Here is a 21333-nt window from a genome sequence, read left to right as displayed (position 1 = left end):
GTTCTTGGTTTTTTCATACTCATTCTTTATTTCTAACATTTACCTCACTTTGACATGGTCATAAGTCTATTTTGGTTTTACACTCAGGAATGAGCCAAGAGTCACGGAGACACTGTATCGTGTGCTCTTTCTGTCATCTGCAATTTCTCTCAACATTCATCATTTTAAACCAGGCTCCGAGTTGCTGCTTAATATAAGTCTCTGACTGAATAAATGTTTCTAGCCTCTGAAGTCCTGTCCCATTTGGGCAAAGTTACAGCCACATTAAGAGGAACTGCTTTGTAGAACTCCTACTACCTTGCCATGAACCTATCTACATCTGCTGGCAAACTTGAAAAGCCGTGAAATAATAGTATCCTGTAATTATATTGCATCAACTACTGAAAAGGATCTCTAAACATAACTTTCAGACTCGGATTAACATAACTTTCAGACTCAGATTATACCTGCCAGTAGATATTTTTTCATACAACAAAAGTGAAGTTTATACTGTGCTTTTCTTCCCTGACTTTTTGGATTTTCTCCAGAGAACACCTATTGTATATTTCTACTGCCTATTGTATACACCAGCTGCATACCAGCTGCCAGATGTTGCACCAGAAATGTCAGCTGCTGCTTGAGGCAGGGAGTGAATGCAATTAGAGATGCCCTGGTGACAGCTTGACACTTATGGTGGCAATGTTTAAATTTTTAATCGGGCATGTAATACAAAAACACACCATTTGAATTGTCCCGAAAAGTGGACCAGTACACTACGCTCACATCTTCTTTTATCTGGGATATACAAAGATCAATGTGCAGGCAGAAGACCAAATGGATTGACTGCTTTTTGTAAAATAACTGAAACTAGTTCCTGAAACGTATTCCGCATCCAGTAGCTGTGAGGAGACCTGCCTTTTAAGGCAGGAAGAAATGCTATTGCTTTAAAGCACTTCATTGCTTTTATACTGAAACGTTAGCATACATTAACATGCAATATATATGTGATTAGTTATGTGATTAGTTACCCTTTACTATATTTCTATCAGTTTCTATAGGCATGTCAAATGCCTTTTCAAATAAACTGTACCAAATCAATTTACAAATTATACATTAAAAACTCTGGAACACAATACTTAAGCAAAATGTATCAAGTACATTTAGTAGTAGAACTACTCTGTATGAATTAGTTTACTGCAGTCACGAGAAGAAAAAAAAAAACCAAAAAACAAGGCAGCTTCAAACTAAATGCAGTCTATTCCTAGGGCTACGTGACCAGATCCTACCCAACAGAAGATTCATTTTGGATACACAGTATTTACTTAAATATAAAATTACCTCCTCCTCCTCTTTTACAAATTACAAATCCAAGGGTGGTCCGTGTTTGTTCATCCAGCACAGATTTCTTTGAACTATCTTACCTCTATCTTGCATTTGCAGTGCATTACAGTCCCACTTAAATAGGTTGTAAGTGAACAAGTTATGTACGTTAGCTACTCCATGCTGGCTACCTCTGTGCATGCTCTATTAGTGTAGTATAATTTAAAGTACCACCTTACTGAAAGATGTCTGTAATACTGTATCCCTGTACCAGCACAGCGCAGTTACTCTTTACAGCAACTTAGTTCTACCTGGCCATTTAGGACAGGGATTAAAATACATTAATTGAAGCTGCAGGAATAATTTCTGATTAAGGAATTTAGATGAAGTTTGGCCAAGAGGTTGAATTTATAAATCTTTATTCTTGTGAAAAATACTGTGGGCCCAATGTAATTCTGACTCTTCTTTCTCTCTTGGAAAGATCAGTTTTCCAGAAAAATGCTGGGTTTTCACTGTCCCAGAGGGATGAACACTATATTTGAAATGACAGACACTATCTGGTTTTTCTCTTTACAGAAAAGCGATCATAAATTATATTTTTCTGAGTGTCAGTGGGCTGATCTTAATCTCAGGTTTATCTTGTATTTGGATAAATATGAAACATACCCTCAGAATGTGGACAGTAGTACCCTGTCTCCTCTTGACCATTTGCCAGTCAGCTCCAGAAGGTCTGAGTCTTGTGTAGTATTTACAGAAGGTATCAGTGCCTACAAACTGGCAATGCTATTGGTACCCCATCTCTGATAAGAACTTGCTCCATTTGGAGACTCCCCTCTCCGTTTCACCCAATAAATATGTCTGTTTCAAAGAGTATTAAAAAATGAAAATAGTCGGGTCATCAAGAATCCCAAACCCAGGATATCATAGTTATTTATCTCACTTGTGAGACATTGTAAAAAAGGATAAATCAATATAGGAAATTTTATATCTGGCTGAAAAGAAAATACAGTCTCTTTTCCTGGAGCGACCTATATTTTCAATTAATTTACCTAGAGCTTCTATGCATATGGTCGCATGTGTTGGATGTGACCCATGTTGGACTTGGACAACACACTCATCCTACCCAGACCCATTATACACTAAAAAGCCGGGAGAAGGGTCGGGAAATTATTTATGCTGTTCCACTCAATTAGCATTTCCTCTCAGAGCTCTGTTTTCCATACCTTCACTAAATCTATGATCCCTTGGTCTGTGATGCCCTCTTTGTTTACTACCAGATATACAGAGCAATAAACCTGGCAGACTTCCATGGGTGTGGTATAGCTGAAGAATGCAAGTGTGAATTTGTTGGGGAATATCTGCAAAATGTTATTACCTTTTTGTAGAGTCAGAAACATATACCTGTTCAGACTTTCCTCAGCTACATGAACTTGACATTGTGCCTGAAGATATCTCAACATTATGAATCCATTTCAAATTCATTTTCTCATTTCATGCTGTTAAGTAAACACTTTGCTCCCTGCATTTACCACTCCCTGGGTGTTTTGCTGTGCTACACTCGTCAGCGAGCTACTGCAGTGCATTTTTCTCTCTCTGCAGCGTTCCTGAGGAATATGGTTTTGAAACTGCAGTGTGAACAGCTCTGTTACATTTTCATCTCTGCCACTGATTTCACATTAAAAAAACAGGACTAAAACAATCGAATGTCAATATATGAACAGCCAGTAGTCGAAAGAGAATGAACCAACAACGACACAAAATTCATGGAAGGTAAAAAGTTTCTTTCAGTCCAGTGGTCACAGTCTGTGCCTCTGTGTAAGTTCTGTGGCCAAAGCCACAGACAATTCTCTCATTTTATCTGGGAACAAACTTTCCCCAGTGGAAGCAATATATTATAGAATCATAGAATGGTTTGGGTTTGAAGAGAACTTAAAGATCACCTAGTTCCAACCCCCCTGCCATGGGCAGGGACACCTCCCACTAGACCCGGTTGCTCAAAGTTCCATCCAACCTGGCCTTGAACACTTCCAGGGATATTATTCATATTATATACAAACATTGTTCATATTATATATGAAGAACTAGAAAACAGACCTGCTGTTAAAATATTGCAGAATTGAAGCTCAGAATGATGCATAGTCTCACCAAAAGGAGAAGTAAAAATAATGAGAAATAATCTAGGTGTTAACCAATCACACAGCTTAGTGTAAACCTAAGTGTTATGCAGCACAGTTGTTACTCTGCAGGGAGGGGGAAGGAGCGTACCAAGAATGTACTTATTTCCTTCAGGATTATAATTCAATTTGGAAACTAAAGTGATCATAAAATATACATGCTAGGTCTTAATTTTAGGTCAGAGTCCTATGTTAAAAAGATTGCTACCCTGGATTTTAAAAACATTAGCCTGAGTCATGTAACGCAACCTCATTTTGATCATTCTGAGCTTAGAAAATGTACAATTACTGATGCTAGCAAGAAGTCACACCAAGGTCAAATGATATTAATAGGAAATAAAACTGCATGTCAGTAGCATAATAGAAGCTGAAATGAATAATCAAATGGGCAGAACATTCATGCAGCCTAGGCAGCAAAGTCCAAATGAACGGGCTTGAAAGCCACAAGAAAACTCTATAGTAAGCACTTAAATCATCAGTTTGAAAAAGTTTTCTGTGCAGAATGTTGCAATAAGTTTCATAATACTTAAAATATAAAGTGATTTCATAGCTTTCACCGCTGACCTTAGCGCAGTAATAAGTCTGCAAAAATCACAAAGTAAGAAAGGATTGGTTCAAAACCATTGGGCAAACCTATCAATGGGGAGTATTCATTCCACGTTAATTTTCTACATTGCCACATGTACCAGGAATTCCGTGAAATAAAGGGAGATAATATACAGCACCTACATAATTGACCAAAGCCTGTGACCTGAAAATTCCTCTAGTGTTTCTATCAGTAGCAGCATGACAACGCATATTAGCATGAGCGTGAGTCGATAAAGCACAAGTAAAGTTAAATATTCAGCAATATCTATTCTGCATGGAAGTGAGACTTAGGCCCTGTTTAAGCACAGATATGAAAGTTTAAGAAAGAACATAGCCTAGGCAAGAGAGATGGTCTCTTTAAGCCTCTATCCTGCTACCTATCACATCAATACATTCTTAGACACTTTACATACATTTTTATACTGTTCTCCAGAAAAGAGTTAGGACATTGTGTTGGAAATAATGTTGATATAAAAAATTTATATCTACTGTCCAATTATTCCAATGTTTAGAATTAAGATAGAAGGAGAGACTTTAGGTTGTTTTCAAGCTACTAAAATGCCACTCGAGTCCATATACCTAAGCTGACAGGAAAAGGAAGGCAGGGGTCTGGTTAGGTCTCTGGAAAGATGTCATGGTTTCAGCTGCGATAGAGTTAACTGTCTTACTAGCAGCTGGTATAGTGCTATGTTTTGGATTTAGGATGAGAATAATGTTGATAAAACACTAATTTTTTCAGTTGTTGCTAAGCAGTCAAGGCTTTCTGCTCCTCATACTGCCCCGCCAGCAAGTAGGCTGGGAGTGAACAAAAAGTTGGAAGGCGACACAGCTGCAACAGCTGACCCAAACTGACCAAAGGGATATTTCATGCCATATGATGTCATGTTTAGGAAGGGGGGGACGTTTGGAGTTATGGTGTTTTGTCTTCCCAAGTAACCATTAGGTGTGATGGAGCCCTGCTTTTCTGGAGATGGCTGAACACCTACCTGCCCATGGGAAGCAGTGAATTAATTCCTTGTTTTGCTTTGCTTGCATGCATGGCTTTTGCTTTATGTATTAAACTGTCTTTATCTCAACTTATGAGTTTTCCTTTTTTTTTTCCTGATTCTTCTCCCCATCCCATAGCCGGAAGGGGGCTGTGGGGGTGGGGAGGGGAGAAGTAAGCGAGTGACTGCATGGTCCTAGTTGCCACAACAAAGGAGTACCAAGAGCCTCATGAAAGAGTGGAACAGGTAGCTAAAAGGAAACATAGATGCAGAAATGTGTATTGTACTCAGTAGAATTTAGGCCATGGAAACCCAGCACTTGTTTTCTATATCACGCAGCACAGTGGATGAAATTCTGTGGCCTACTTGTGCATAAGGTTGAAAAAGATGACTGTAATGGCCTGTTTTGGCCTTCAATCCATGTGTCTGATTTTCCTTTAGGCTATGCTTTCCCACTGCTCTAGCAATAAATAGCCTATATTTAGGCACGCTTAAAAGCATTTTTTCACCGCTATAACAGAGTAAAGGGGTTTCAGAGTAAACAAAACTCATACCTTCAAATTCTATACAGTTTTAAATGTTGGAAGTTTTTTTCAAGAAAGCTCTCTTACCTCTTTTTCCATTTGAAGACCTTCTGCTCTGATATTTCTCTCAAATACTTCCCTCTTTTCTGTCTGTGGATTAGATTTTCTGTATACCAGGATGTAGTCAATCCGACATTTCCCATCTCTAAAATATAGTCCATTAGCTTTGTTCTTATCAGGTACTTCCTGTAAAGAGAAAGTCAAACATTTCAGTAATGTTAATTTGCCTTGGTAATTGCTGCATTGCTGTTTGCATCAGCAGTTTTCAGTAATACTCAACAGGAAAGATAAGGAATCAGGACAAGCTGTTCAAGTTTTTACGTGCTTTACATACAGTGCCTCTGAGGTCATCTGAAAGTAGTACAGACTTCCCCATTTCAAAAGCAGGAGGTCTTCTTAGGCAGATGTTTGGTCATATAGGCATGCGATAGGAGAGAACGGAGAACACAAGCCAACCTTCCTCCCCCACCACCCTCCAGAAAATTAGCAATAACTTCTTAGATATAAAATAAAGCAGAGAATAGTGTTACTGAAGTGTAAATTTAAAATTAAGAATTTAGTATGGTAGAATGTCTTTGTACACGTGAGAAGAATAAGGAATGGCATGAACATTTACTGTGGTGAGAAATAGTTAAGACCTGGCACAGAGATTCTCATTGCTTTGAGATGACGGTAGTACCTCTGCCTCACAGGACACAGAAAGGATAAGGAGGTCCTGTACCTACCTCATCATACCTCATCAGACTAATTACAGAGTATTCTTGGCTTAAGGAACAACTGAGGAATCTCACTGGATTTATTTGAAAGTAATTCGTGGTATTTGGTCTAGCAGTACATAAATGCAATACATACTATTTCTTGGCTGTTCAAATGTTTGCTCTGACAGAAAGAAACAACTTGATTTCACTGTTAATAAGAGGTCAAGCAGGTCCCTCTCCTGAGATCTAAAAGACCAAAATGCTGGTCTCTTTTCAGAAATTCACGAGATGAAACTCTCCACAGATCCTCCTCCCAATTTACACTACTTCCACATAATACAAGTCCTGCCCAGGGGTTAAGCTTTCACTTTCTAACAAGTTGAAATTGCATGGCAGTTTGTGGGCGGCAGTGTTTTGTTCAAGAAATGTACACTGTGAATGATATATGGGAACAAACAGCACTCCCTCAGGGCAGTATAGTGGGTAGGGGCCTTCAAGGACCTCACGATCAGTCCAGCTTCAAACTGAAGGGAGGGTTAGGCTAATTCCTCTCTGTTTTTCCAGAATTTGCTCAACCATTCCTGCCAGAAATAACCATGCCATATAATATATGATCAAATCTCTGATAAAAAAAAAAATATTTTGCCTTTAACATCTGGGAAAAGTAGGAAATTTTCAAAATACTTTCTCCATAGGAGAACTGCTTCTTACAGAATAATAAAAAAAGAATATTCCCATTCAAAGAGTTTAGTGTAAGCTATATTCCTGATTCTCAGCGGGCATTTTCATTAAATGGAAAAAACAATGAAAGCTTCCCAAATGTTTCATCCCCTTGGTACATCCAGTTTACTGAGGGCAGAAAGGGGAATTTTTTTAAGATTCTTTTATTACAGTGCCTGACTCCTGACATAGCTTAATGCAGACTTGATATAGTGGAACAGTTCTTTGAGCTGCAAAAGAAGGCAAGAAAAAAGATTTAAGCCCTAAGGAAACAACAGTAACAAACCATTTATATCTATATTGCATATCATGTTGACAAATGATATTATCAGGATATCAGAAGTATTTTTCACAGAGCATTAAATATGAAAACAGCTCAGGAAGCACAGTTTATTTTTTTTCCATAAAATATCTATGTTGAGATGATATTAAAAAACCCAAAAGGCTATTTAAGGTTATTTAAATAAAGGAAGGCTACAGTAGGAGATTTAGAGGCAGTGGGTCAGCTTGGTGGTCCTGCTCCGATTTCTAAGTCTCCTGTTGAGCCATCCTTCCTGGTCTGTAGGTCCCAGGGTCACTATGTGTATTTTAGCAAGTAAAGCAGTGTAATAGGAAAGGATCTGCAGAGCAACTCAAATATGTGCTGATGACCTGCTGTTCACACTATGTAGGGCTTGAGGGCTTACTTTGGGCCCACTCCAGTTTGGGTCCAGGAGACTCACTGGAGTACATCTCACAATTTATTTGCATCCAGAAGGAATCCAGGTTTGGAATCCAACACTGCTCTGGAATGCAAACAAAGCATGGGTAGGTGCAATTGAGAGATTCACTTCAAATGTACACTCCTGATCTGAACTAAAACGTTATCACAGACTTGTCCAGAATGTGCCACACGGAATGTGTCTCTGTCTGCATGCAGTAGTGACTCCACTGGAAAAATAGATTTGCCCTTTATACTTCCTGTGTCTCATCTTTCTCTGAAGAAAACTGGTTTGTCCTACACCGACCCATCAGTGCATGTAGAACCTTACATTAAAGAGCGTCTATGAGATTTAGTTGAGTTATTTGACTTGTAGGACTTCTTCCCCTATAAATATGATTTCCTGAGACAACTACTTTCTCTTGGATTTCTGAAATACTCCCAGCTATAGTATTGACATTTTTTCTCTCAGAAAGGCAGCTGGGACTCTTATCTGTACTTGGAAGGTCCTTTTCATTTTATGAACACAGTATGTCAAATCCAAACTGATAAATCCTACTAGACTGGTATGGCTTCTGAGAAGGAACCCTTTCTGTTGCCCTCTGTTACAGTCTGTAAGGCAGTTTTATAGACTCAGCCTGGATTTAGAAGAACTGTGAGGATCTAACATGATACGGAGAAAGTCAGGCTGGTGCAGAAGCGTCAGGAAATAGCAGCTGCAGGGCTTTTGCCTTGTCCACAGTATTCCAGGCTTATATTATTCTAGACAGAGACTTTTCTCCTACCTTGAGCTTTGCTGACCCTTCTCTAGAATCACATGTCCTTTCCCTGTGTTACGACTTCAAAATTCAGTTTTCCTAAGCTGATTAAACAAATCTAGAACCAGGTCTGACTGCAGTTTTTGGTGGGAAAGAAGTCTAGTCATGTACGTCAAACCTCCATTCATTCATCTGAAAAAGGATGCTGGAAGAAAGTGAAAGAACAGGGAAGACTTAACTCTAGTGAGAAGTTTAGCATTTCTGGCTATCTTTGCAGCTTTATTTGTAATGCACACCTCTAACAGGGAAGTCTTTTCCAAGGAACGCACTAGTTTTCATATTCTCAGACCCAAAAATTGGGAGCCATCAACATTCATAGACACGGGACTTATACATGCTAGGAGAGCATAGAGACTAAAGGGCTTACCCCAAATGTTTCACTATCCAAAATCAGAGGATTCATAACCCTAACAGCTATAGAGACTTTAAATGGAACATTTAAACAAAAGTTTAGTTGACAAAATCAAGGAATTTGAAACTTTACATGCAGATCTTTAAAAAGATAAATCAGAAGGGACTCCAATATTCGCTAATTTAATCACAGATTAGGCTCTTTTTTTGATTCCTAGTTATTTTGATACCTGTTTATTATCAGTATGGATGCTCAATGAAGCAATGAAGGTCTTCAAATTCTAAAGAGATCGTCTTTTCCTGCTGCTTGTGGCTATTTGAAATTAGACTTGCATGTGACTTCACAGCTGGTGGAAGGGGTTAATACGTGCACCACTAACAGTGAGAACTTATGAAGAAAAAAAGGAATGCAGAACCACCCATCTTTATGGCACATTTCTAATCAAAGAACAAGCATATTTTCTCTGTGTGTTGTTTTTGGTTTTGGTTTTTTTTTTTTTTTTTTAAAATCATTTTGTCCATTTAGACTATAATTTTGTGTAAGCTGCAACTTTATTTTTCCATGTATCTTCACTGGTTGCTATACTCTTCTTGACACCATAATATACTTAATTACATGGAGCTTTTTTAATAATGAAAATATCTAGGCTGCAAAATCAAGTGCTCAAAATCTAGGAAGTGACAGATTTGCAGTTTTCTCTGAAAGCTTAGATAATCTCTTTCCATATCCACCCTGTTCACTGAAGGAAACTGGGATGTTTTACACAGCGATAGGACAAGGGTAGTAGCTTTAAACTGAAAGAGGGTAGATATATAAGGATAGATATAAGGAAGACATTATGGGCGTGGTGAGGCACTGGAACAGGTTGCCCAGAGAAGCTGTGGATGCCCCATCCCTGAAAGTGTTCAAGGTCAGGTTGGATGGGGCTTTGAGCAACTTGGTCTAGTGGAAGGTGTCCCAGCCCATGGCAAGGGGGTTGGAATGAGGTGATCTTTAAAGTGTCTTCCAATCCAAACCATTCTAAGATTCATTATTCTATGATTTAGTGGGAAAAAAAATATGCAGTTAGCTTGTATTCTGATGAACGCACACAAGAAAACTGAACTGAAATTGCACAAGCTATCATAAGTGCCGTAAAGAACATCAGATTTCTTATATGGCAATGTGAATATGTTTTTCTTGCTGTAATCTTCAGTGCGAGTTCCAATTTATAAAAGAGATTGTTAAAACAAACTCTATTCTGTGCAATGTTAATAACACTGCCCCCAAATATCAACAGTTTGATGCTTAAAGTGAAGACTGTAGGAATGACTCTTACAATTTTAATTTCAAAACTACCTACATTAGATAGAATGTCAAGAATAGGCCATATAAATTCATTTAAGTAGAAGTCAGATTTTGTCCCAGCTCCATTATTCTCCCTTGTTTGGATAAAGAAGACTAACTTATTACTCCACAGAAAGGCCGGCAGAATGGATGCATACCTAGCGTACAGCTCCTAAACCACTTTTCCTTTAATTTTTACCTTCTTTCTTCTGCTTCCCCAGTTCTCAGAAAATGAAACTTCAGTGGACATAGTACAATATTTTAGTGATAATATATCCTGGATTTAAATTGTGAAGTGTATACCTAATTGTTATATTGGCATATGTAAAAAGTATTTTGATCAATGCATACAAAGGGAAATGTGATTTTTAATTTGCTTAGACTGTAGCTGTGTTTTAATGAAACATAAAACAAAGGAAAAAACAACCACATCTCAGACACAGGACAAGCTGAATCCCAATCTGGGTCTGCATCTCTTAAGGAACTGTTGATAAAGCTCCATCTGTAAAGTCTTCATTGGGTCTTCTGGTTCAACACGAACAACTAGCGGTTGAAACAAACAATATTTCAACTTGTCAGCTACACAAAAGTGATAAGAAATCTTTGTCCTTGTAAAATTTTTTTGATTGTAAATTCATTTTAATGATTTCAGACAGAAACCATATTAAATTATTTGGCTGCCATATTAGCTTTAAAACTGAACCAAAGAAACATCAATACACTCAGATGTTCCCTGGGGCCGGATCCCCTATCTTGATGGCATTAAGCAGGACCAACGGGCTCTCAGCTACTAAACTAAACTGAAAGACTGAAAGGAAGCTTGAAGCTTCAGAGTTCACGCCACCACTGTATAGTTGAGCTCCCATATTTATCCATACAAACCATACAACATCTAAACATCTTTTCCTTCTGAAATTGAGCAGAGGCCAAGTACCTTGAAACTCTTTTTGTAAGCTAGAGCATCCCTCAGCTCCCATTAAGACTGTTTTCTGTTTCGTTTTGGTTTTTTTTCCCTCTTATACATGACCTACATCGTTATTTTCCTCAGTTATGATTATGCAATAAAATAAAATAAAAAATCTGTTCAACTAGGAAAATATTCCTCAGACATTTTCCCTTTTCCTTTAAAAAATGACAAAGAATACACTGAACAGGAAAAAACTTTTTGCCATAACAGCAGCATACGTTGCTCTATCTCATCCTCTGTCCTTCTGACCATTTTGTGTTCACTTTTCCTCTTTAACATGCAAAGATCTTGTGCCTTTCACCCATGTCCTTTTGTTAGAGACCATATGGTACATGATCCCAAAATGCAACCCAGGAATATCACGTCAGGTTAACCTATGATAGTGTAAGCAGGCAAAGAGGGTCCTTTGTAAGTTGTATGGGAAGCTGGGGAAGAGTGATGAGTAAAGGGGAAGACGAAATTGTGAGCAAGGTCAAACATATCTCTGGGTGCCCTGAATTTTGTTGCTTTAATTATCTGTCTAAGCATTTCAGAAGTGCAGCTCTCTATGGGCTGAATTTCTAGCACAAGAAAAATCTCTAACTCCTCAGCAGCGTTTCACAAAAGAACTTGCACCACAAAATCCTCTAGCTCCTTAAAAAACCGTAATCTGTAATTATATCTTCTAAATTTTATCTGAACTAATAAACAAAACAAGGTCAGGGCAGGACCTTCAGTAATATCCTATGGTTTTCCATGCTTTTTAGTTGTTAGTATGCTCCCTGCCAGTTCTGCGCTGTGCCAGTCAGTGCTCTGCCAAAAAATCCTCAGACACAGCTTGCAAGTAACATCAGACCACTTCAGTAAGTAGTCTGGATGCAACCACACTCCTGAGGTGGGGGAAAGGAGACAAGTCCTGGGTGTCCTCACTCCCCTAGGAGATAGCCCTAACATCTGTAGGTTGTAGGGCAGTCAGAGGCAAAGTCAAAGGGTATCATGTTCTTTTCTGCACAGAAGACACAAAAAGGAATTTAGGCCCAAATTTTCATCCTTGGGTCCACGATGGTTTGCCTGCCTTAAGACATAATTTAAAAGGGACTTAGTGCTGAATGATTCCCCCCGGTATGTCGTCTGAATCGCCATTAAGCACCATCAAGTCACTTGTTCTTCAGTGGGAGGGAACGTGTCACATATCCGATACCCAATGCTTCTTATGACAGATTTATGATAAATTCTCCTCCTCCTTTCTTCCCCCCAAGGGATTAATATAGGGAAAAGTTTTCCATTATTTTCAGAAGCAGTGAAGCATTAGACTTGGCTGTTTCAGAAAACATGCAGACAACAAAGGCCTATATAGACTTTTCAATGGGGATGCATGAAATCAATAAAACCTCCTTTTAACTTGAGATATTTTATATGTCAGATCGTCTTGCACAGAATGAGATTTTAAATCACATTACATTTATTCTCTCTTTACAATGAGCATGAATAATTACTATATTAATAATTCTGTATGTTCTTACCTCTCCCACAACTTCCAACCTGCTGGCATCATCAGAAGTACTGGTCAAATTACCATGGTGAAGCAGGGAGTCATCATCTTTGGAAGGGCTGTTTACGCCTTCTAACTCATCAAAAAAAATGTTGACATCCTTAGCTACTAAAAACAAAAATAAAAATATACATTCAAATCACCATTGAGCCAAATGAAGACACTCAGTATAACATGTTATCAATAATCCCACTTTTTAGTTCTGGTTTAAGTATCTACTATGTAAAATTTAAAATATGATGCACGTTGGAGGAGTGCTTTCTTCACCAGTGAGCCACATAAAGATTTAGGATACCACAATACCTCTCTGATGACAAATAAGTAATCTTCTGTCACAATGAAACATACATCAGCTATCTCTTCAGCTTCTCTTGGGGTAAGTGGCTTAAACAATTACCTTCTGGATTACTATGGTCTCTGAGAAATTCTTATTATAAAGAAGCAGTTTTTTAACTTACTACATAAAGTGTCAAGTTAGAAGTTGTACAGGCCTGTGGGGCAATCAGAGGCAGAAGACCTCAAATAAATACTGTTACTTGAAAAGCACTGAATAAATGAGCCTGAGCAGAAGCTTGTCTTTGCGCAATCTGGCATGTTTTCATGCATATGAAGTTGGCACAGTCAGATCTACTTACTGCACAGCCCTCATTTGTGCATGAAGCGACAGCTTAAATCTACAGGATACTGTAGTAAACCCAACCCTGATAAAAAGCAAAGAGAACTAAGGGCCTGGAGCACATCCCCCGGTCCCAGGCTGGGGGCCCCTAGTGGGGCTGGGGGCCATGACAGAGGCAGTGCCACCCGGGGCGGCCCCTTCCTTCTGGTGTCTGTGGGGGGAGGCGCCCGGGCAGCACCACGGGGAAGCCTTGCCCAGCCATCCTGGGGCTGTGTCTGACCCCCTGGTCCAGATGTCAACCCATGGACTGACATCCTGGCCTGGCCTTGGCACGTCCCTGCCAGGGCAGGGCCTGGCAGCCTGGGCCTGTTCCCCCGTGCTCTCTCCTGGCTGGGGCGGTGGGACAGAGCCAGGCTGCCAGGCCCTGCCCTGCCACCCTCCATGGGGGACCCCTGGCCTCAGCAGTGCCCTGACGGGAGATACAGGCTTGAGTAAATGGGTTGAATTTCCTCCACCTTTCATGCAATGCCGTGTCATGTCATAATTTTACTCTAATTAAAAGAGAAAGGAACAAAACACTGGAAGGAATGTGTTAAAAGCTGGTGCTATACCCAAGATTAGAGTAGTGATAGCTTTAGGGTGACATTCCCTGCTCTCCCTGAAAAGAAGCTGTGGGCAGCGCTGCTGTGCACACCTACAGTCCCACGTAAGGGCCACTGATCTGCTGACTGCATGTCTGTTGGACGGGAGATGCAGGGTGGGCAGGCTGCGGACGGCGAGGTCCACCATTGCACCCCATACTCTGCAGCTCTGGTGTGACAGCGTGATAAAGAGATGTGTGGCAGGGAGAAGAAAAATGCCTTTTCTGAGGATCAAGATTCAACTGTGGATAGACTTCCTCTCTCCAACCTCGTGCTTCACAGGCAAAATCCCGAATTACGACAGTACAGTTGTAACTGTTAGAAGGGACCCTCAGAGGTCAGCTACTGAGCTTCTTCCCCTGACCAGAGCAAGATCAAACTTCTATTACTCTTGAGAGAAATTTGTCTAACCCGCTATTCCTCACACTTATTTGCAAATCTGACTAACTTTTGGAATCATTCTTCTGCGCAATAACCTCTTGATCCTTTCACTTCTCCACAACTCCTCTAACTTAGTGACAGGCAGTTGTAATTCCTGTTGACAAGAATTTATATTAACAGGGAACAGCCAAAAATCTCTAATTGCTGGTGGCAACTTAGTTCCATTTCTAACTACTGGCTGCAGGTGTAAAAAACCATTCCCCCACTGTGAAGAGACTCAATAACTGCCAGAAATGAAAGGCCATTAACTGTTCTCAGCCACCATGAGCATTTTGTGACCTCCTTTTCACCTTTCCCTTCTTCAGGGGCTACAGCCTAGTTTAAGAAACCTTTTAAAAGAATCTCTGATGCTACTGACTCCACAGTCTCTGCAGGTGGTCTATTTTTCACTGTCACAAGCAAGAAAAAGTTTTCTTCGTAATATTCATCCTGAATATGCACCTATGTTGCAATTTAAATATATTATTCTTTTCCTATCAATCATACACATGGGGAAAAAATTGCTCCCTTTTTGTACGTCTTTTACAGTATCTAAAGTCTGTTATTACAGCTATATGTAGATCAAAAAGAAAACCCTATCAAAATATTCAAGAACCCTTCTTCATTTTCATGCATAAAATAAGGACAAGGTTAATGACATACATTCTATTAGCAACTGCAATACTTTTGCTTAGGAAGCCACTAAAAATTTCAGAGACAACAGAAAAGTCTTCACATCCAAATTAATCCACTCTAGATACTAGACTAATGAACTCACCTAAGCAGCATAATTTTTAATAGAGATTCTGAGTTTTTAATACTTTTAACAGTATTTTTTTTTTCATCCAGACAGCATAACAATAAGAAATTCTCTGCCCAATTAACAGTTTTTAGGATAACATACTACTCCTCAAGTTTAGCAGTTTTGGGGCTGCATACTGACTCATCCAGCTATCATTCTTTGTTTCCCAATATTAGTATCGTAAAATATTTAACCACTACTTAACACTTCATATCATAATTCATCAGCTTTAGATAACACCCTCTGTTCTGCAGGATCCCAAACAGCTTTTATAGGGATATTGTGTGTAGTGTATCTACTTCACTCTCTTTTATATTGTGCATATTGTCATAGTCTGTGAACACATCAGAGACATAAAGTCTCTTTTTTTTGCAGATATTGAGTTTCTCTTGCCATTTTGAGGCTGCTTGTGAAAAGTGCCAGGATATCATTAGAGACAAATATCTAGGATGGAATTTTTCACTCCAGCCTTGGCCTCACACCATCCTGCTCCCAGCTAGGGGTTAGCTTGCTGACAGGGGTGGAGAACAGCATCCTGGTGGTGTTTTGGTTTATGTGACGGGGGGAGCCTGCAGCTCCTCAGTGTCACTGTGGCTGCATTCAACCCATCCTATGACAAACTACAGAGGTTTAAGGAGACTTAGAAGGCAGAAAAGAGACTCCAATTTGTACTACATGCAGCAGCAATATTAAAGAATTATTTGCCACCTTGATCCATTTCAATACACAAAAATCATACTAGAGATGCCTATAAAAGACAGGGAACCAGCACAATATAGCACAGTCTAACCACCTGCCCTTCACTGTCCCTACTGTTTCAAAGGGCAAGACTGGAAACATTACACCCCGTCAGATAATAATCCAGGTGTAGATCATGACCAGCTTTTACATACATGTTCCTATGAGAGGAATTTATCTGAACATTCAACATAAAGAATTACTGGAACAGAAACCATATCAAACAACCTGAAACTTCCCTGAACTGAAACCCAGAAGATTGCCTCGAGAAAAGAGACGCATGAACCTGTATATGATCAACACCTCAATATAGGATGAAATAACTGTGGGGAAATTAAAAAATAATTAAATAGGGAAGCTTTCTGAATATTATGTGAGATATATATCTGCTGCAGACAGAGGCAATGAAAGATCTAAAAATGAAAGAGATTTTGCCTGTATGCTATGCTCCAGGGAATTTGAGCTAGCTTTTTCCTGCCATTAAGACTGCCTTAGTATAAAAGATGAGGCCTTTGAGACACTAGAATTGCTTCTTCCTGAAGTGCCAGTAATGCTTTGGGTTGCAAAAGAGATGGTTTTTAAGTGGGTGTTTAGAGATGAACAACTTGGTGTGTAAGAGAGTGAATGCGTTTGGGGGTTTCAAGCAGAGAATTACTGAATTATGCCGAGGACTTGTAAGGAACAAAAAAAATCTTATTTCAAGGTCACTTTAAAATCCAGCACATCTCAGCAGTGACTAGAAGCTGTGGAAGCAGTGAATCTCAGCTGGCTAGTGAAATTAGCTACCGGGACCTGCCTGTAGTAGAAAATAGCTTATATCAGAAGTACACAGACAATTGGCATGCTGGTTCGTAGCTTCAGCAAACAGGGTAAGCAGCAAAAAGATGTGCTGAACTACCTCATCAGCACTCAAGTTGTCTGTGACTTTATTCCAGTTGCAGTAAAGGTGTGCTGCTGGTCAGAAAGTGGAGATCTTTACACTGCAGCTGCCTTGCTGCATTATGTATTTTGAAAATGCGCTGTTAGCATTCCAGTGACTAACACTAAACATGGGGCCCTAACATTTGCTGAGAACATTTTTCTACCCAAGTCTCATAAAATACTGTTTCACAAATCTAAATAAATAATTAAAAAAGGAAATCCTGTTTGCTTTACTTTCATAATGGTGATGGTACTTCCAAGCCAACTCTCCCGCTGGCTGTAGCTATCTCAGCCACTCCACTCCAATGAACATGAACGCCTGTGCTGCCAAACGTTGCTAAAGGCATAATCAGGGCTCCACGGCTCCACCTTTTCTGTCCCCTTCAGACCGTGACATGCACATATCCACATATGATCTGAACAGAATAACATATAATTATTTTATTGTGTATATGCTTTTGACCTATCATCCGAGAGACAGACTGGTGCTAGCGTATAGTCATGTATTTTTAGGCAGTGAAATTTAACAGCAATACAAAGCAGCATGTACATTGCTACAGGAGATATTAAGAATTCCCCTTCTGGTTTTACATCAGCTTAAATATGCAAGCCCTTTTCTCCCCCTCATGTTCCATTTTACAGAAAAAAAATCATAATGACTTGATAATTCATAATCCTTTGAGGAGTTGAAAAAATGTGGATATACAAATATTTTTATCTCAAATATAATAGAACCACATAGTCTGAAAACTGAATGGTGGGAAATTCTAAAAGAGAGTCTGTGCACAATCTCAGTGGGTCCACAAGCCACTTCGGACAAAGAAGGTGATTTAGTTAGGGTTCAAGGATAAGATAACTCCTTTAACCTTCTGAAGATGGACATTCAAAAACTGAAGGGTCTAAAAATAAGAATGTTCATTCAAAAATGGGACCTGACTATGTTTTAGCATGGCAAGATGGAAGCATGCTCAGAGATCAAGTTTCTGTTAATTAATAATCATTTTACTACCAACTGTCACACCAAGCCACCGAGTATACTCTAGCTTTGGATAATATAAGTTGTAGATCAATATTTCAGAAACTACTCTTTGGAAGCTTTTAGGCCTATCAGTAACATTGAAGAGTGAATTTTCTGAAAAAATCTTATTGGCAATGTTTAAAGTAAGTACAGGCCATTTCCACATGTTAATGGTGGTGGAAAAAATTATTGGTATCAAAGAATACACCTTAATAAAAATTCCAAGTAGAAAACATTTGTTTTGCAGAGACTTGCAAAGCAGAAAAGTTTGAGTATGAAAACCCATGAACATTTCTGCATCTAATACTGTGTGTTAGCTTTTTACAGCATCTATTTCGATTTTTGGATACAAACATCGTTCTGCACTCAGTAAGGCTGGCAGGTACAATTTACAAATCTTTGCTTCAAGGAGGCCATCCTACAGAGACCATGTAGCCCAAAATTTTTTATCATGTCAAATGCTACATTTGGTAACTACATAGTGGATCAGCAACCCTATCTCAGGAAACTCACTGATTTCTGGCTTCCAGACTATGAGAATTAAAATGTGAGAATCAAATAATTTTTTTATTAAACCTCTAGAGACTTAATGTAAATTGGATTAATGTAATGTTAATGCAAACCTCAGATTGCCCAGAGAGATGGCGGAGGCCCCATCCCTGGAGACATTCAAGGTCAGGCCTGATGAGGCTCTGAGCAACCTGATCTAGTTAAAGACGTCCCTCCTCACTGCAGGGGGGTTGGACGAGATGACCTTTACAGGTCCCTTCCAACCCAACACATTCTATGGATTTTGAAAATATTCTAAAAAGCCAGAGATTTTAGAATTTTGACTTTACTGCAATGACCATGAAAATAAGTTTCCTACATTGAAGCAAATTATGGAAATTAATGAAAAAAATTGAAATCTGAAGGTTTTTTAAGGTATTTACCGCTTTTCCACAAGAAGTCCATCTTCTCAGTGTAATTAGTAGGAAACAGCCATAAAATCCTTTGCTAGCTTTTGCCTTGGCCCTGAGGGCACCCCCAGCCCTGACTTGTCGCTGCCTGGACCCCTAAGGCAAGCCCCCCCCCCCCCCCCAGCCCTGACCCAGGACCCCATTTCAGCCCCCCAGGGCTGTCAGCCCCTAACGCAGTGATGCCACAGCAGGCACAGTCTCCAGCTCCCCACAGCCCTGCCCTGCTTGGTCACAGCCCCACTGCACCAGGGAGGTACCCGATGACGAGGGCTGGGGCTGCCCCTGGTGCCCCCCCAGCTGCCCGGCTCCTGGCTGGAGCTGTGGCATGGGTACAGGCTGCGAGGAGGCAGTAATAAGGAATTCTGGTTTATATCTGACAGATAGATCATGCAGATCCTTGACACCTCTGCTGCCTAGTTTACTAGTTTGGTTTAGGTCAGATGCATCACCCTGTTTTGCAATCCCCTATTTTACAGCGTGTCTGTAGCCATTTTCAGATTACTAATTATTGTTTCTGAACAATAGATAGACGATAGATAATTTCTGAATATCCTGTGGTCAAGAAGAAACTGTTTTATAAATGACTTACCAGAAATCTTTAGAAAAATGTGTTTAAGACTCTATCATGAACTAACGTATCTAAACACAGAATTTAGCTCTGATGCAGGAGAAATTACTTTTAAGTCTTTTACAATAGTAGTATATTCACATAAAAGCAAATAATGAGATAGTAAATCTTTATCTTCAGTTGAAGTCTAAGAGATTCAGTAGGGTAGAAGAAAAAAAAAGAATGTAGCTTTAGAACAAAATGTTTGTTTCAAGTAACTAAATTTAAATAAATAAAATCTCTGCTATTGAATGATCGCTCTTGTCAGTCTGCTAAACAGAAAGATACACCAGCTAGCTAACGTTATGTGAGGCAGCTCCTGGAAAGGGAAATGCTCAGGAAACTCATTTTAGCAAGAAAAAAAAGGGGTCTTTAAAGCATCATTAGCCTTTTTTAATTTTCATTCAATGCTAACAAAAACTGGGAATAAAAGTAATATATAAGTGCCACTTTGAATGAAAATTTGAAATTATTCAGCACAAGGATATCATCAGAGAGTATGATATTGAAGTACAACACAGTACCAAGGGAAGTTGAGATATGGCCATTTAGAAAAGCTGCTGCTTTGGACAAACACTGTTAATAAATCTAATCTTGACATCTAACTGTTATAAACAAATCATCCATTTTTATTCTCCTCAGCCATGTGCTTGAAATAGAGAAGATAACTGTTTCTCATATTCCAATGTGGTCTCTTCCCAACTTGAATTTGTTTATCCTTGGTTTGTCTATCGCATCTATTCAGCCTCTGAAAGACTATAATATTTTTTCAGCCTCTCCAGTCCGCATCCCAACTGCCCACAGGCCTGTATCTGGGCTGTGTAGGTAAGGAGAAGAGGGGAGAAAGTAAGATGTCATATTTAGGTTTCCTGATGGGAAAAGCTTTTTAAGTAACAAACCACAGAGTTCATCCTAAACCTGCAGCTTAAACAATCAGGTGATTCAATTTCAAATGATTACCACTACCATTATACTAACCTGAGAGTTTCCCTTCCACCTCCCAACTAACACCACCACATGACCTGAGCCTGCCACTGTGTGGTTCCTTATTCACATGGATTCACATAATCAGGAGCAGTGCAGGGTTTTACACATTCCTATACATCTTTTAGCATTCAAGAACGTAAGTAGCTGTTTCTCACTTTAGAAAATTGCTACGCAAAACATCCAGTTTAAAATAAAACTAGAAAAGAGGGAAACCAGGAAGGCAGCTAGCAATGTCGTCATGCCATGCATTTTGATTGCTGGCCTGCATAAGAGTTTTTAACCTATTATGGAAAATTCCCACTGAAATTCCAGATTCTTTTGGATTCCAGAGTTGAGTCAGTTTTGGGGGTGGTGGTGCATCTTCTGCTGTTGTTAACAAGACTGGCATTTCTTCTAGGGCAAGTCTTGATATCATTCTGCTGTTGCATTTAAGAAGGACAGACCAATCAATTCTTAGTCCACAGCACGTTACATGTGAAAAGAGACGGTTTCATATGTATCTAAGATACACGGGCCTTCAGCTGTTGTGACAAGTCCATCACTTCTGATCCCAAAAATTACCAGCTGCAAAAATGTGAATATACCCCAACACCTTGGAACATCTGGAACTTCAAACGTAGTCTTAGATCGCAGACTGCAGCATTTGCAGGACATTATTATTTCACACAGCCACTCAAGAGTTTAAATAATGGATTAAAGTAACAGGAATCTTAATATTTCTGATTACTTCTGCATAGGAAATATATACCGCTGGAATCCTTAGGTACATAATAATTCAAACCTTACTATGACTTCTCTAATAGTAAAAGATGTCTTACTGGCCTTCAAAAACCCATTGAACTTCCTCACAGGTTTTAGTAACACATACTTACTTATCATTC

General features: G+C 39.3%; 1 protein-coding gene across 6 annotated transcripts in view; it reads right to left on the bottom strand.

The window, feature by feature from the left end:
- Positions 1–21333, bottom strand: part of ANO4 (anoctamin 4) — a 201939-nt gene that overhangs the window by 100269 nt on the left and 80337 nt on the right. For all 6 annotated transcript variants that reach the window (XM_074575938.1, XM_074575927.1, XM_074575917.1 and 3 more), the window contains 2 exons: positions 12715–12851; positions 5659–5817 (listed from right to left, as the gene is read on the bottom strand). In XM_074575938.1, the coding sequence (XP_074432039.1) occupies positions 5659–5817; positions 12715–12851 (296 nt within the window). The remainder of the gene's footprint in view (positions 1–5658; positions 5818–12714; positions 12852–21333) is intronic.

The sequence above is a fragment of the Larus michahellis genome, chromosome 1 (genome assembly GCF_964199755.1).
Source record: "Larus michahellis chromosome 1, bLarMic1.1, whole genome shotgun sequence".
Lineage (NCBI taxonomy): Eukaryota > Metazoa > Chordata > Aves > Charadriiformes > Laridae > Larus > Larus michahellis.
The sequence above is the reverse complement of the archived record's forward strand: the minus strand, read 5'-3'. Positions and strand labels throughout refer to the sequence as shown.